Source organism: Pocillopora verrucosa, chromosome 2 (genome assembly GCF_036669915.1).
Source record: "Pocillopora verrucosa isolate sample1 chromosome 2, ASM3666991v2, whole genome shotgun sequence".
Classification (NCBI taxonomy): domain Eukaryota; kingdom Metazoa; phylum Cnidaria; class Anthozoa; order Scleractinia; family Pocilloporidae; genus Pocillopora; species Pocillopora verrucosa.
This window is the reverse complement of record NC_089313.1, coordinates 13,695,440-13,710,705: the sequence shown is the minus strand read 5'-3', so window position 1 is coordinate 13,710,705 and position 15,266 is coordinate 13,695,440. Positions and strand designations below refer to the sequence as shown.

Sequence of the window (15,266 nt, the reverse complement as noted above, 5' to 3'; positions counted from 1 at the left end):
TTTGATGATCATGAGCAAACTATCAAACTAGTCTAGACAGCCTTCGTCTAGTTTTGACGGAGCAGTGAGCTGGTATCTTAACCACAATGGGAGTTTTTTCTCTTATAAACAACTCAAAATTGCGGGGCGAAAGGCAACAAGGAACATTTAAAACTGTGCAAACATAAGCTCTTACCTAATTCCAAGGATCTAATCATACATTTTTCAATAGTAGCCTCTTTTGTGTTTTGAATAAAGGGACACTCCAGTCAATTACGTATGACTTTTAGTTGTTGTCCAGTTTCTGGTAGTTACAGGTAGTTCACCTCTGACAAGATTTGAATTATATCTAAAGCATTGCTAAGCTTGTGGCATGTCTGTAATGGGCCATAAATATTCAGCTTATTTTTTACTTATTTAAAAGTTTCATTTAGCGTTCGATCAGAGCGCTCCTCATCGAATCTTGTTCTTCATCAACTGCTCTTAATTGAAAGGTAGCACAAGGAGTTTCAAAGTACACGTACTACATGCATATAAAAAAAGGTACAATGTTTAGAGAAGAATGATCCCTTTGCGTATGCCAGAAGGAATTTTAGATAATATCTATCAAATTTCCTGGCCCTTGAAGCCCTCGAAAAACTTGTTCAGATCAATAGACAATATAGACCAGGGAATAAAAAAGGTAAATATTGAAAAAAAAAATGGAATTATTAAGGAAAGCCAAACATTGGTAAAGAAAATACCACATCCTGAGTGACTGATTCAGTTAAGTTTGTCTGTATATGCCACCGCATGGGCTCTTACAAAAATTATAGAACTTTGAAAATACCGGTGAAATCAATCCTTAATTGTACGAGGGCACTTGCAAATACTTGTTTATCAGACACTAGGAGAAAATGTTTGAAAGAGTGTTCGTTTGAGCGCGAATCACACACCATGTTCATCGAAGAAGTTCTCTCATTGCCGCGATAAGTGGCAACGAACTGATATGAATATGACACAGCGAAAATGTTCCTTCAAAATACAACTTACAAAGTGATACATTACCATTCAATGATCATGGTTCAATTTAGCGAATCGTTTCCGCTTGCTTAAATACGGTTCAATCTGTTTGAAGAGAAGGCTTAGTTTGAGTCAGAATTTCTGAAAACAAGATTGATGTGAGAACTACTACGGGGCCCTCCTTGGCCAATTTCGAGAATAAACTCTTCTGTGGTGGGATAGGTGTTACCCCAAATTAAGAGACTTAAAAGTATTAATATCATGGTTATGGTTCAGCTTGGTAAAACTATGATTCTGTGCCTGTGAATAAGCAATCGAAGACAGGGATGAATTTTTAGGCGAATCTCGACCAAACTCACCCAATAAGATAAGTGATAAATAACAATATGAAATTCTTACTAACCGATGATATTTGCAGGTTCTTCAAAATGTTATTGATTTTGAGTGCCATGATTTTCGTCTTCGTTCAGGACCGTGTGGTAAGTGACGAGTAAGAGAGTTTTACCTGACCTTAATTTCATGACTTTGATTAACATTACATGTCTAGTCTCAACACTTCTCATTTGCCTTACTGTCACCCGTATCTGATATTTCAGAAATTATGTCTGTAAGCCATTAAAACGATTTAAATGAAATACCTGTCGGTGGCTTTCTCTATATGCGGTTCTCTCTTACAATGGGTCTTGTATCACAGGTGTGTGACAGGGAACTTTTCCCTGTTTCTATGTTCAAACTGGATATTGACGAGAGCCGGCAAAGTGATCTGCCGGAAAACGACAAGATTGAGCTCCTTCAAGGAGGAGTAGATAGCGAGAGGTAGGAGTAGACAGGAAATGGAGTTTCTTGCCCATTTTGAGATCAACCTTGATTTTAAAGGTAACTCACTGCATAAATTTAACTTTGACTTCAAGGTTGACTCGACTTGAAGTCAACCTTGATGTTAAAGGCAACTCATGAATTTAGCCTTGAAATTAACATTTATTTCAAATAAAGAGTTCTTGCCAGGAGAATGGGCTCCTGTTCTTGCACATTTTGAAATCAACCTCGATTTCAAAAGACAATTTAAATCTTTCACAGGTGAGTAATTTCACACCCTCTTCACAATGTCTAAATCTGTACTTTTAAATCAACCCCGTTTTCAAATCCATCCAATGAGTTACCTTTAAAATCAAGGTTGATCTCAAAATGCGCCAGAAACCCCATTTTCAACTACCGTACGAATAAATTCTTACAAACCGAGTGCGAAAGCTATACCGGGGAATATTGATCCGTGCAAGAGAATATGAATTGGTAGCTTATTTTCTCTTATCTTCTCTTATTTTCTCGTTCTATGGGCAAACAAATAATTTGGTAAACCTAGGAGCACGTGGATCTTCTCCATCTGGCCATCAATCCAGCGATGGCTGAAGCTTGATCTGTAAACAACTCATTTTTAGCTGCTATGTGCACTTTTATTCTATTTAGTCCTCGTAATATTGTAATTCCTATAACATGGAAGGTACGAGTAAAGACGCTGATAAATCTAGACGATCTTTATTGAAGGAACTGCCATATTTTAGCTCCAGATGAGATTTATCTTTGATCCATGGACAATTTAACAATTCTTTTGTGATTCCTTGGAAAACTAGGAGAGATTTGGACAAGTTGTCGAGTATTTATTAGCTGGATTTGTTTACTAAGACTATGCGTGGTGTTCTTAGAGAAGACACTCTGTTCTCACAGTACCTCTCTTAAGGGCACACTTAATTTGGAGCCTTGCTCTATTGTGTGTTCCATATCGTCATGGTGAAAGCGATTAAAAGAAAAAAGACACAAAAGAGACAAAAAAAAAGACTAGATCGAACAATTCTGATTGATAAACATGCCAAATTCTCCCAAGTAATCGACCACTCAGATCAATCATTTCTAAATGCTGACCATGAATAGCCTCCACATCCCTAAGCCGGATCAGATTTATTATTATCATTATTATTACTATTATTATCATGATTACTACAAAATATTAGATTCAGATATTGCACCAATCAAACGGTAAACATCTTCATCATCATTATGACTGGCACAGTTATTAAACGAGATGACGGCAAGTAAATGCTTTTAAGAAAATTAGTAAATCTACTAGACAAGAACCAAAAGTCCACCAATCGATGTTGATGTTCAGCCGTTGAAAATTCAAATTGCTGATGCTTACGGTTTCGAGAAAGATCCCAATAAAGACCAATGGGAGACGCTACCAAGTTTTAAAGGTCAAATTGGAAAAGGAGGCTGGGCAGCAGCCGCACAGTTAGCAGAGCAATTCTTCTGAAATAACAACAACCACGCAACACCATGGCAAAATTTACTGGCTACACGAACCCCTATCAACCTCCTCTACATCACAGCTGCTAGATACCTTTTTGTAACCCATGTTCTTTGGGTTCAAAGTAATAGAAAGTTAATTGCTTGCAAGGAAACTAGAGACAAATACAGCGGCATTATCCAAAACTTCGAGATCCCTGCAACCGGAGTGTGTTTTCTTTTACCTTATGGCAGCGCCACCTATAAGTCAGACTACGACGTCGGGCTCATCGGAGTAAATTCTGGAACCGTCACACAGAGCTTTAATCAGTATTTTCAAGCCGCCGGCCCGAATGGATTCGGCAAACCCTCAGAGCTTGTATTTGACACAAATGTTTATGCCTTCACCCTTGAATTCGCCATGCCCGCGATGTTTCTCAAGATTCCCAATACGTTTCCTGACAAGGTTGCGAAACTTGAAACAAAAGTGAAGTACAAAATGCAAGAATTGGCCAGTGCTTATTATAAGATGTTCAAGTACAACGACAATTTTTTCAAGCGTTGACGACGTCAGCTCAAAATAACATGCAAGCTGCGCCTTGGCAGGTTCTGAACGAGTGGCTGACAAAGTTCGACAACATGAACACCGCTGAAAATTTCAAAAAGGGGGCAAGAACCGACCAAGCCTTCAGACTCGCCCACAATAATAAGTACCAAGCGTTTGTGGCGGCCGTATCACAAAACGGAGGATATGAGCCCAGTATGATAGGTGATTAATGATTCGTTGAGCTAAAAGTCTTTAAGCTTATCGACTTGAAATGTTTCCTTATTATGTGTTAAAGTCAGTTTCAGCATGCCTTTGGTTTTCCTTAGCTATCATCTGTGAATGGTCCAGAAACCCACGCCACTCTCTCGACCATTCAGTCGGATGCAAAGCCTAAGTCAAGCCCGTTTTGTGTACTTGCGTCCTCCCGCGCTTAGAACAGTTTTCTTGTCCTTATTTTCAATGTTTAGTTATAATTGCCTCTTGACATCTACAATAAATCAACGGTCGATTGATTTGGCTATAAAAAAATGATGGTTAAAAATTGAAACGAAACTACAAATATTCCGAGAACAACTTTTTTCAGTTTTCACTAGAAGAAATACATTCAGCTCAGTTAAAATAGACAATTAAACAGAACAGTAGTATTAAAAAACAAATACTGCGGGCGCTTATTCAAGGAATAACTATGTTGCATCATAAGGTTAAACAACATGCAATAGTGAGCTAAAATTAACTTTAAGTGACGACTGACACGAACAATTCCTGCCTCAACAGACAACGTTGCTAAGACGCTACTCTACGCTGCAGAGGCATATCACACCCGCGGCGCCATGCGGCATGTGGTACAGGGTATGCAGATGCAGGCGATCGACAGGGGCGAGTTTAACACACCGCTGTTAAGTTATGACTTGTGGGTGTCCATGATCGAAAACTGGGGAGATGCAAATAAGGAGTACGCACACTGTGGCCCAAATGTCCTCATAGCGGCGTGCTTAAACAAGATGAGTAAATACCTGTGGAGGATGTTCAACGCGATGCGACTAGTCCGTGTCCGTCTGCCATCTAGAAGCAGTCAGGGATTGCTAGCCTTTGGTACAACCGACGACCCTGAAGCTGCTGCGCTGCAATGGCGGCGAAATGGCCAAGCCACAGAACCTAAAAGTTATTACAACTTTTTGAAAAAGTTCCAGTGTAATGGAATGGTGAACGTAGCAGCTCAGGCACCCCCCGCTAACCTGGGTCTCTCCGTGGCTTGTATGACAAGAATCAACAACGTAGTGGATGCCTATAATGCAAGGCTGGCAGCTCTTGTGACCAACAAGGACGGAGATGTCAATGCTTAACAGAGAACTTCTCCCAACAAAGGCAACACATTATCAAGCGTACAGATAGGGAAAATTCAGGAAATTGTCAAGAGACTTTACTAACGTTAATCAATTATACATCCAAATTCTAACAAATATTTAATCAGAGAGGAGAATCTACAACTGATCATGTGTAAGATGAGTGGTTATCATACACCACCAAAACAGTATAGCGACACTATCATAGTTAATCTTTAACTTGCTCACATTTAAAGTATCTACCATCAAAGTTTAGCTCTCTTGATTATCTTAAAGGAGATAAAGAGGGATAAATGCCAAAATACACTCTTGAATCTAGAACAGTTTTTCCTTTCGCTTCGAATTCCTTTGTCGACCCAGAAATATCAACTGACAACTTGGTCTGGCATGATAGTGAAACGATTTTGGTCTAAACTTGATTCAAACGTAACTTAAGCGAATATAAACGACTAGAACTCAGGAGTGTAAATTGTTCTTTGTCAACTTAATTTAACCGCATTTATCCGAAAAAAAAGTTTAAGAGCCAACTGTCATATTAAACACTTTAATTTGGAACACCTAAACTAGGATTACTTTACTTGAATTATTTCTCGGGCAAAAACTGTTCAGACAAGGAATATGTGAGAACCATTTGCATCTTGAAATAAAAAACTGTTGGAACCAATCAAGTGATAGGCTGTTTCTGGTCATTAAGTTGAAATTATTCTTGAACCTAGATCCCACGAGTGAGTCTGGCCGAGGAAGATTTGGATAGGAGTTTAAGATTTCTGTTAAGTCGAGTGGTGCATGCGCAAAGAGGATTGAAACTGTCTTTGACAAATGAATCCACAGTCAGATTAAGGAGCTTAGAGAGGCCGCTGAGAGAATAACTCAAAACAGTGGTCATAAATTCGATCGTCGATCTTCCTCAAAAAGAGATTCAGGTTGTCAGTGGAAAATCATATGAGATGTCCATGGTTTCAATTCAGGGAGTTCCATTGATCACTAGCCTTTACTTTTTCGGTGAAAAGAACAAAAGGAAAGAAACTGAAAATATTCGCCATAGGTTTCATAGAGCTCGCATAAATTGCTAATGATTATTTCAAAATTACTCGGCAAACTTTTCATGTACTTCTTCTTGACCTAACCCTGTTTTAGGGTTTAGAAATCAACTGACTCTCAATTGAGTCATGAACAATTTCAATCCTTAGATTCTATTCGATGAGCCCTTTTTTCCTCGTCCTTAGTGACACAAGCTACGACGACGTACAAATGTGAGACACTTTGTAAACAATAAAGCGCCTTTGTTTCATTGGGTAAGATTACTCTTACGGTAATTGTGAGGTCGTCCAAAATCTCTTTTGCTCCAGACAGTGACTTTTTTTCGGTTTTTTCTTTGAATCGAACCTTGGTTTTCCATTTGGAGGTCTCATCATGCAAATGATTATACAGTAGGGAAATACTTTGGAAACAAAAATGAAAATGAAAATAGAAGGAAAAGATTAACTGCATCGCTCTATTGAGGAAAAGCATCTAACCAGCCAGCAGTGTCTGGTAGCGACTACATCAATTTTACCAATGACATGTTTTGAAATAATTAGTAATGAAACGTCTGCGGTTGTTGCAAGATCACTTTTATCTGTCAATCTCAATAGTCCTTCGTGCTTTAAGGCTTCATTTAGCTTTCGAGATATTGGTGCTAGTGTCGTGTTTTGATTCACTGCTCTTCTAGGAGTGCGTCAAATCAAAAGGTGAGGAAACGATTTTGAGCCAAAGTAAATAGTTCTTTAATGGACACTGATAATTTTAAAAAATTGACTTTACTGAAAAGTCAAGAGGAAGTAAAGAGTAAAATTGGGGGTGAGAGGAAATATATATGTTACAGAATGTTTGTAACTTTTCAGGAATCGGTTGATCTAACTTAAATGTTGTGAACTCGACCGAATCCCCAGCTACCCGCATAGTTTAGAAACATCCCTGTTGGTTTCTTATTGTGAATAATTAGAATGAAGAGTTTCCTTGATCGTGCAAAACAAGAAAATGCCAAAAACTAACTTTTCACTAGTTTTCCACAAACTGTCATTAAATGTTATGAATACTAAATACCGCTACTAACTTTGTTTGCCAAGTAAACGTTAACATAAAACAATATAGGTGTCGTAAAAAATCGTGAGCCAGAAAATATTTTCTTTCAGGACGTCATTAAAAGTTAATGGAAAATACTTTCCCTTTCAGATTTTGTAGTCTGTTTAGACCGTTGGGGAAAAGATTATTACTATTTCCAAGGTGTATTGTAGGCAAACACTTCGGAAAAAATTAAATAAAATGGATAGGTTATCCACATCGCGCTGTTCCCAAAAAAGCTTCTAACAAGCCAGCAGTGTCTGGTAGCGACTGTATTAGTTTTACCAATGATACGTTTTGAAATCATTAGTAATTAAATGTCCCTATGTTTGTGACAAGACTAGTTTTAGCTGTAAATCTCAGTGGTCCTTTGTGTTTTGAAGTTTCATTCAAATTCCGAAAAGAGCGTACAAGGACTGTTGGGGCCTTGTTTTGCTTTAAGTCTCTGCCCTTTGTAGTAAATCAAATCAAAAGGTGAGCTAAGAAGTTTAAGATAAGAGTGTAAATTTCCTTGATTGAAGCGGATAGTTTGAAAAAGTAGACTAAACTGAGAAATCAAAAAAAGGTAGAAAAAAATAAGTGGTGAGTCAGAGGAGATATATATCTTACAAAATGTTTCTAACATTTCAGGTATTGATAGTTAAATTTAAATATTGCGAACTCGACCAAATTAGATACCGTTAGAAACGCCCCCGTTGGTTTCTACTTGTGAATTACCAAATAAAGATTTTCCTTGACTGTTCAAAACATGACGAAATGTAATAAACTAAGTTTTATTTCAGTTTTCCTCATAAAAGACATTAAATGTAATAAATACTAAATACAGCCGCCAAGATTGTCCGGCAAGTAAACTTAAAACAATAGGTGTCGAAAACAATCGTGAGCCTAAAAAAGATTTTGACTTTTTGGAAGTCATTAAAATCTAATGGATAATAATTGTTCTTTACATTTTGTAGTCTTTCGTTGAGAAAAGAAGATTACCATAGTAACACCCTTAAGGAGTAGATTAGTATCATTTTCTGAAAGAGACCTTGATGAAACAAATCGCAAATTATCAACTGACATCTCATTTGACGACAAAAACGTAAATTGAAATCAAAAGAAAATTGGAGTTGACTAATCAAGACTTGTGGCATAGCTCAGAAAAACTTATGTTTTATAGTTTTAGGTCCTAGAATAATACTGACAATTTCTAAAATTTCAGAATTAGAATCTTATCAATGCTGTGAAAATGAAAATTGGTTTAAATAAGTTTGTGACCAGTCTACCTATTTTGGTCAGCTCGTATAACTAATGTGGACTAAGTGATTCTGTCACGCGATGGAATGAAAGCTAAAAAATTCATCCAACAATATTAACTATACGCTTTGCTAATTAACTATTATGCTTTCAAATGAAGTTCTTTGAAAAGCTCTAAACCTTTTAAAAGGTACGCCTGGTACAACTTCATACCCGTGGAAGCACTGGTGGAAAAATTAAAGGGTACTCCAGATGCTTTTAAGTGTCTCTACTTACATGCAATTAGCAATGGTCGTTATGGTCAAACAATAAAAGAGCAGTGTTAAATCGTTGCAAAAGTGTTACTTTTTGTCATGAAAGGGTAAGGCTTTTGTTCACGAAGATTTTCATCTAAAGCTCAACTTATATTAGTTTCTTGGTTATGAGCTGAAGAAAGGGAAAGAAACAAACCCCGACTTGTTGTTCAGAGTTTTGATAATAAAACGTAGTCAATTAACATGTTCTTAGCTTCTCTTAATGCTTGAAAAACCAGTTAATTGCATCCCTCTCAGTTGCACATCTTGTTAGTAACTGTAGAAAAAACACGTTTTGTCATTATCTTTCTTTAAGTCTTGTTATCAGCGTCTTGTGAAACGAAGGAAAATAAAAATTGTCCGAAAAATGTTGAACAAAGAAAAAGTTTGGACCTTAACATTTTGGACCCGAACACTAGCTCTTGTTTTAAAAATTAACGACAATGACTATTATAATTATGATGGCACCTCTGATTTGCCAACGAGTTGATGGGCTGGTTTAATTTTCATGATCGCAGTGGTGAATTCTCGGCCTCGCGGTGTAAAATTTATCTCACGCATGCGATCATAATTTTAAGAAAGAACTACAATAAAACGCAGAGTAATTGAATCGACACAAATGAGATGAAGCATAAAATCCATTAGCCAGGTACACTAGAAAGAAAAGCACTTAAACAACCAATTATCTCCGTTAATAATTAAAAATCAGCTGGTGGCCAGCAAAGTTAAGGCTATGAATATCAAGCGTAGTTTTTGCCCTTCACAAGTCTCACTCAACTTTCAGAAAGTAAACAGTATTGGACTCAAACCAAATTTTTCATCGTAAAATTAGAGCTTTGAGTCTTGGTCTCCTAAGCAGCTACTTCAAATCCAAAGGTAGGATACAAGTTTTCAAAGAAAATCGCTAATCAGAAAAAAGCACCGCATTTTTTTAAAACTCGGTATGGCCTCTAATTAGGGGGCTATAATTTAGGTCTTGAGGAGAGAGATTGATTGAAGAGTCATAATTTTTTTTCAAGTTAATCCTCTGAAACTGTGAGCATGTACTTACCACAATGACGATAAATCATATGAATTACTTTAACAATTTCTTGTCGATTGTGAATGTAATTAGCTGAAATGAAGCCGGGTTACCCTTAGTCGGAAAAATACCGGCAGTGAGTTAAAAAAACACAAAACGTAACAAGAATTTTGAGGTTGGATATCTATAACCAAGAAAATAGCTGACATATTTTGTCTTGCTATAACCAAGGATCTATAGCACGACGAAGAAAATCTTCTCAATAGAAAAGCAAAGTGCCAATAAAAAAGGTGGGTTAAGAAAAACTCATTACCAAATTCAGTTTGAAGCTTTTCAGAGGTCACTAAAGTTGAGTCACGAACTTTTGATCCGCGAGGAGTCGTTCAAGGTTGGTCTTTTGCTAACCAAAGCCAATTGTTATTTGTTTTAGATACCTCCGTAATTAATTTCTAATTGTGACTTAGTCGGAGGAAGACTCTTTCTAATCGTAACAAAGGAAAAAACAGGAAAAAATGAAAATAAAGGAATGAAACAAAGTTTCCTAACATCTATAGCAATTGTTAAGCCGAAGAAGTAAATAAAATCGGAAAAAAAAAATGTGTCGTAGAATACTTCTTGCCATCCGGATATCATTCAATTCAATGAACACTGATTTATTATCATGACCTTTGGCAATCTGTTTTTAGAAGTGACATTTAGAACAAATTAAAACATACGTTTTGAAACTTTCCCGTTAAATTTCGATTATTTTTTTATTTAGAGAAAACTACACTTGAGACAAAAAAAACCGTTGGAAGAAAAAAATTTTAACTTTTGAAAAACTTTTAGTCATCATATGAAAACTATTAAACTGTAATGACTGTTAATCCAGATGACACGGCTTGGTTACAGCAGAAAGGTTATAGCCGTTGCATTATTTTAACTTACTTTCACCTCAAGGTTTAATGAATAGTCCCAAAGTCTTAAATAAAGTAATTTTCATATTCGCAAAGTCTGCGAACTCGTTTATTTTAAGTTTCCTCGCTCTGTGAGTCCTTTGCTCGTAGGCACTGAAATAAACTTTAACTTATTATTATCATATTTCTTTTTGCTTTAGAATTTTCAGATGTATTAAAATGATTTCCACTTTGAGTATCCTGGTTTTCATGTTGGTGCAAGGACATGTGGTGAGTAATGACAAACTAGGTTGAATAATTGGTTTTCTTTAAGAAATTAATTTTGAATTTTATATTTGGGGATATGCACAATAATCACTGTGTTTTACTAGCTCATTATGTAAGATTAAAGCTAGATATACCTAAGATCTTTGCCTAAAACGTTTGAGAAATTCCCCCCAAACAGTGACAATCGTTCGCGTTCGAAATGATTCTGGACCGACATACCGTATTCAGTCTCCCGGGTTCCACAAAAAAAAAATTATAATCGAAAAACGATAAGCGAAAAGTAACTACTAACCGACATGGTCCAACATCATCGATATTTGAATTAAGAGAGAGGAGCATTTGCCCCCCACCCCCCCCACCCTCCCATTTACACCCTCAGATTTCGCACACTTTGAAAATCCCAACGCCAAGTCCTGAAGCTAACATTCGCACCCTATCCACGACTCTGAGCTAGATGCTATCCAGAAAAAAAATTGTATATTGTTTTAAAGACTTCAAAAACCCGTACCTCGTCTGGCAACTTACACCCGTGTAACGCTTTAACCCCTGAGGGCCCGATGACTAGCATCTAAATTCTCACTAAGGTATCACTTCTGAATTAAATATTAGGCTCGTCGCGGCAATTACGGAATGACCGCAAACTTGAATATTTCGAAAAGCTCCTGATTTTTAACCAAATTCTCCTTGTCGGCGTCATATCAAAAGCATAAAGAACAGAATGGAGAATATGTCTGCTGAAGTTAGGGTGTAAAGAGCTAAGCCAAATAAAGGAGTTTTATGTAATGTGTACAATACTGTATGACAGGTTTGCGACAGTGAGCTCTTTCCAGTTTCCATGTTCGAGGTAGATTCTGTCGAACACCAGCCGATTGATCCGCAGAAAAACGACGAAATTGAGGCTCTCCAAGGAATAAACGTTACTGAAAGGTATACGACTAATTGCATATACCAGGAGCTTAGCTCCTGCAACACATCGGATTGAGTGTAATTCCAATTACCTTGTCGTGTTTTGTATTGCCTATATTTTGCATCGATCGTTATCACAATTACCATGATCAAAAGTATCGTGACTTGATTTGAAACAGTGATTATTATGAAGCTTACCTATCAAACATATTTCTATAACTCAGTTTCAGGGCAATGATATATAGCTTCGGCAAAATTCAGTGCTCAAGCTTGGATTCCTTATAGTACTCAGATATTTTCCACGTTCCCGACAGAGAAAAAACATTTGTCTTCTTTCATTACTGAGCCCTTAACGTACTATCTTTTTCGTTCTTTTTATTACAACAAGACATTTTTCTTTGTTATAGATTCGAAGACCCCAAAGTTACAAGTGGCGATATCATCTGGATGGATGAAATCATAAGTTACTACGACTTCAAGGAACACCCTGGAGCTGACGCGTGGAGGGAACAACCTTCCTTTGAGGGTCATCTTGGAACACTGCGTTTCAAGACAGCAGCAAAGGAGGCAGAGCAATTTTTTCAGACATTTAACAAAAACCTTGGCCAATCACCTTGGGAACTTCTACAAAAAGTGACAGAAGGTCATAACAACATACTCCTTAAAATTACAGCCGTTAGGTATCTTTTAGTTACTCACATTCTTTGGCATGTAAGTAAGGGGACATTGACAGCTTGCAAGGAAAAGAGGAGCAGTTACACCGACATTCCACAGAGTTGGGAGATTCCCGAGGGTGGAGTGTGTTTTCCTAAACCATATGGCAGCGCCACTTACAAATCGGACTACGACGTCGGGCTTATTGGAAAAGATTCTGGAACCGTCACTCAGAAATTTAATAGTTATTTTAAAAAAACCTTTGGGTTACCATCGGAGCTTGTATTTGACACAAATGTTTACGCCTTCACTCTGGAGTTCGCCATGCCTAAGATGTTTCCCAGCCTTCCCCTCTCATTTACTTTGGGTCTTCACAAACTTGAGCAATTCAGGTGGTACAAAATGCAAGAATTAGCCAGTGCCTATTACAAGGTCTTCAAGTACAACGAAGATTCTTTTAAGGAAATGAAGAATGGAGCTACTGACGAAATAAAAGATGAAATGGCCAAGAATGTGTTGCGTTCTTGGCTTAGAAAATTTGAAATTATGAACGGGCAGTTGGCCCTGAAAAAAAAAGAGACAGAGACACTGGCTGAGTTCAGATTAGCCCGCAATGAGAAGTACCAGGAGTACCTGCAAAGTATGTCACAGGGGAAAACAGGAGGTTACCAAATACAATCAATAGGTAATTAGATATTAGACAGACTAGAGATTTATAGAACTGTTTATAATGGTAAAGGGACCGAGTGAAGCCCAATTCGGATTGTAATCATACGAGTGATTAACAAAATCGGACGTCCGTTTTGTCAATTACGAGTATGATTACTGACTTAATTAAACGGCTCAAAGCCTGTTACAAGTTAATCATAACCGTTACAATTTCCGAAAAAAAAACATATACATTTGAGACAAACATCTCTGGTAGAGACAATTTCTAAAAGAAAAAATCCTCCATATTGGAAATTCCCCAGATTTTTCATTTTCAAAATTAAAGCAGCTAATGCACCATAGCATTCGAGGAGATTGTAGTGGTTATGATTAATGAAAGAAATGCGTCTCACCGAGGAAAAATAATTCAAAATGCACGAAATGTCCCATTAGCACTAATTCGTTACGATACTGACCTCGATACTCCCCATTGATGATGCGAGTAACTAAATAGAAACTTCATGCAAGATCCTTTAACTTTTTCTTTTTAATCAGCGGTACAAAAAGTACCGATGAAAAATTTATAAAAAGGGTGCCACTTCCCGCACAGCGCGTTATGATAAATTATAAAAAATAGGACCCCGAAGATTTGGTATCATATACATATAGGCTTGAATCGACAGTTATGTCTAATTACGCTGTTTCACAGATTACCTCTCCAAGGCCCTCCTCTACGCTGCAGAGGCATATCACACCCGAGGCGCCATTCGACATGTGGTACAGGGTCTTCAGATGAATGCAATCTCCACGAGTCAATATTACACGCCGCTATCAACTTATGACCTGTGGGTGTCCATGATTGAAAACTGGGGAGAGGCGAATAAAGAGTACGAACACTGTGGAAAGATTTCCTTGGCGAAGTGCTTGATGAAGATGAGCAAGTACCTGTCGAGAATGTTTGACGCGATGCGAGTGATCCGAAGTTCCCGTCTACCAAAGAAAGACAGAGAAGGATTGTTAGACTTCGGAACAATCGACGACCCAGAGTTCGTGACTGACCTTCTACTGCGATACCGAAGGAGTGGCAAGGAACCCTCGTCAGCAGCTGATCAATTTGTAATCCTTTTTTTGAAAAAGTTCGATTGTGAAAGTCCTTATTCAAAAAATTTGTATTTTGGGTTGGATTGTTTGAAAAAAATCCATGAGAAAGTGAATGCCTACAACAAAAAGTTGGCTGCCAATGTGAACGAGGCAGAGGGGATGAAATTCATTTGACCCCCTCGAAACAATTATTGAAGATCGTCAAAAAAGACAGGTGGAAATGTAGAAATTCACCAATTAAGAAAATTGCAAATTCTCAAAAATTACTATAATATCTAAAGAAACGCTACAAAAACGACGTATCCAAAAAAGTATTCTCTATTTACTCATTTCACAGTTACTGTACATTAAATCAGTCTTTACCTATCGTAATGATTCTATTTAGAGCCCGGGCACTTATAACCTTCTGGTACCTCAAGGGAGGGCGCTTCTTCAAAACAGGGCGTTTATTTCTCTTCCGAGAAACAGTGAAATGTGTGAAACAAAGCTTTGGTGTTTATTTGAAAGGTATTAAGATGACTGAGACTGAATGAATTTGTTTCCTTGGATCCTTGCTGGCTAGAACGACCAGCCAAGCAATCGTCACAAAGTTTTAAGACGTGATTATTTGTTTTAAGGAACTGCGTACTTACCTACGTAGGAACCCCACGTAGACATAATGGTTGAGGGACAGTGACGTGGACCACTGTTTTTATAATGAGGCTTTGAGTGAAAAATGGCGGGAAGTTGAGCTACAGTTGATCTCATTGGAATAGGGGCTGCTTATTAAAATAAGAATATTTTTACTCAATAGCGGTGCTCATTAGCAAAAACCAGATTCAAGGGGGGGGGGGGGGGGGCTTGGTGGAGAGAGGCGCTTATTGGATTGAGGGCTCTAAATTGAATCATTGCGGTACCAGATAAAGAGGTATCAATAGAAACTCTTGTTTATGAAATTTTTAAGTGGTTCTTTATGCAACATCTGGCCAGGAAAAACCATTGGCCGAAGAT

At 37.6% G+C, this 15,266-nt stretch overlaps 1 protein-coding gene and 1 pseudogene across 1 annotated transcript in view; both read left to right on the top strand.

Moving 5' to 3' along the window:
* Nucleotides 1-1,705: 1,705 nt before the first annotated feature.
* On the top strand, nucleotides 1,706-5,203 carry LOC131788899 (uncharacterized; annotated as a pseudogene).
* A 4,352-nt stretch (nucleotides 5,204-9,555) lies between these two features.
* LOC136279067 (uncharacterized) overlaps nucleotides 9,556-15,266 on the top strand; it is a 6,450-nt gene continuing 739 nt past the window's right edge. The window contains exons 1-5 of the mRNA XM_066162461.1: nucleotides 9,556-9,659; nucleotides 10,901-10,970; nucleotides 11,773-11,894; nucleotides 12,281-13,212; nucleotides 13,885-15,266. The exon at nucleotides 13,885-15,266 is cut by the window's right edge and continues 739 nt beyond it. Coding sequence (XP_066018558.1) covers nucleotides 10,920-10,970; nucleotides 11,773-11,894; nucleotides 12,281-13,212; nucleotides 13,885-14,450 — 1,671 coding nt within the window. The 5' untranslated portion in view covers nucleotides 9,556-9,659; nucleotides 10,901-10,919 and the 3' untranslated portion in view covers nucleotides 14,451-15,266. The remainder of the gene's footprint in view (nucleotides 9,660-10,900; nucleotides 10,971-11,772; nucleotides 11,895-12,280; nucleotides 13,213-13,884) is intronic.